Source organism: Sinocyclocheilus anshuiensis, unplaced genomic scaffold (genome assembly GCF_001515605.1).
Source record: "Sinocyclocheilus anshuiensis isolate Anshui unplaced genomic scaffold, SAMN03320099.WGS_v1.1 scaffold1994, whole genome shotgun sequence".
Lineage (NCBI taxonomy): Eukaryota > Metazoa > Chordata > Actinopteri > Cypriniformes > Cyprinidae > Sinocyclocheilus > Sinocyclocheilus anshuiensis.
In genome coordinates, this window is record NW_015548215.1 from 504800 (window position 1) to 505632 (window position 833).

The 833-nt window shown below is 46.3% G+C and overlaps 1 protein-coding gene across 1 annotated transcript in view; it reads left to right on the forward strand.

Moving 5' to 3' along the window:
* The window catches only part of LOC107653872 (laminin subunit alpha-1-like), a 60766-nt gene that overhangs the window by 51759 nt on the left and 8174 nt on the right, over positions 1 to 833 (forward strand). Inside the window, exon 47 of the mRNA XM_016440741.1 lies at positions 582 to 765. Coding sequence (XP_016296227.1) covers positions 582 to 765 — 184 coding nt within the window. The remainder of the gene's footprint in view (positions 1 to 581; positions 766 to 833) is intronic.

Consider the following 833-nt stretch of genomic DNA (forward strand, 5'->3'; position numbering starts at 1 on the left):
ATTTCATTCAGTTGGATCATGTCTCAGACAAAAGGAAGGTAAGGAAAAGGGACACTGACATAGACCAATAAAATGTAGTTTCTTAATATATCTCCTCCTCTCAGGTTCATATTGGGTGGTGAAATAATCCTTTGACATAATTAAAATAATGAATGTTTCCTGTCTCCGATTACGTTTCCATCCAGCGGGCGCAGTTCTCAGAGTAATAGACACGTTGCACTCTACTTTTGTGTCCTAAACGCTCGTTTTTTGGGTCGGCAGCTTATAAACACGTAGTTCTGGGTTTTTTAGCTTGTTTGCTGTATACCTTGTCACATAGCAGCTTTTAGACATTGCTCTGTTTTTTGTTATAAGTCAGAAATGACAAGGAGGCAGCTTCCCGCAATACAGAGTCAATGGAGAGCATTGGATTGTTTTCCCCCCGGTGGGCGTGGTTTTCAGATTATGACGCGGGTCGCTCTGTCTCTATTGCATGAAGCGCTATATAAATAAAACAAGACAAGTACAGTATTGTGGAATTTAATCAGCTGCAGATTTAATCCGAGAGAGAGACTGAGTGTGAAGTGTAACGCGTGTTTCAGGCTGCTGGATCTGTCTGCTGCTCTGCGCTATGAGGACGTGGACATGGACAGCTGTTTACTAGAGGAGAGACCCAAACGTGTGGTTCTACCTGATGAGCTGGAGGCAGAGCCGACCTCTGACCCCGCCACACGACCCCTGTCACCCCCGGTGGAGCTGAGCGCGCTCACACCTGGCAGCAGCAGCGTGAGTCACACTCACTCACACACACACACACACACACACACACACACACACACTCACACACACACACA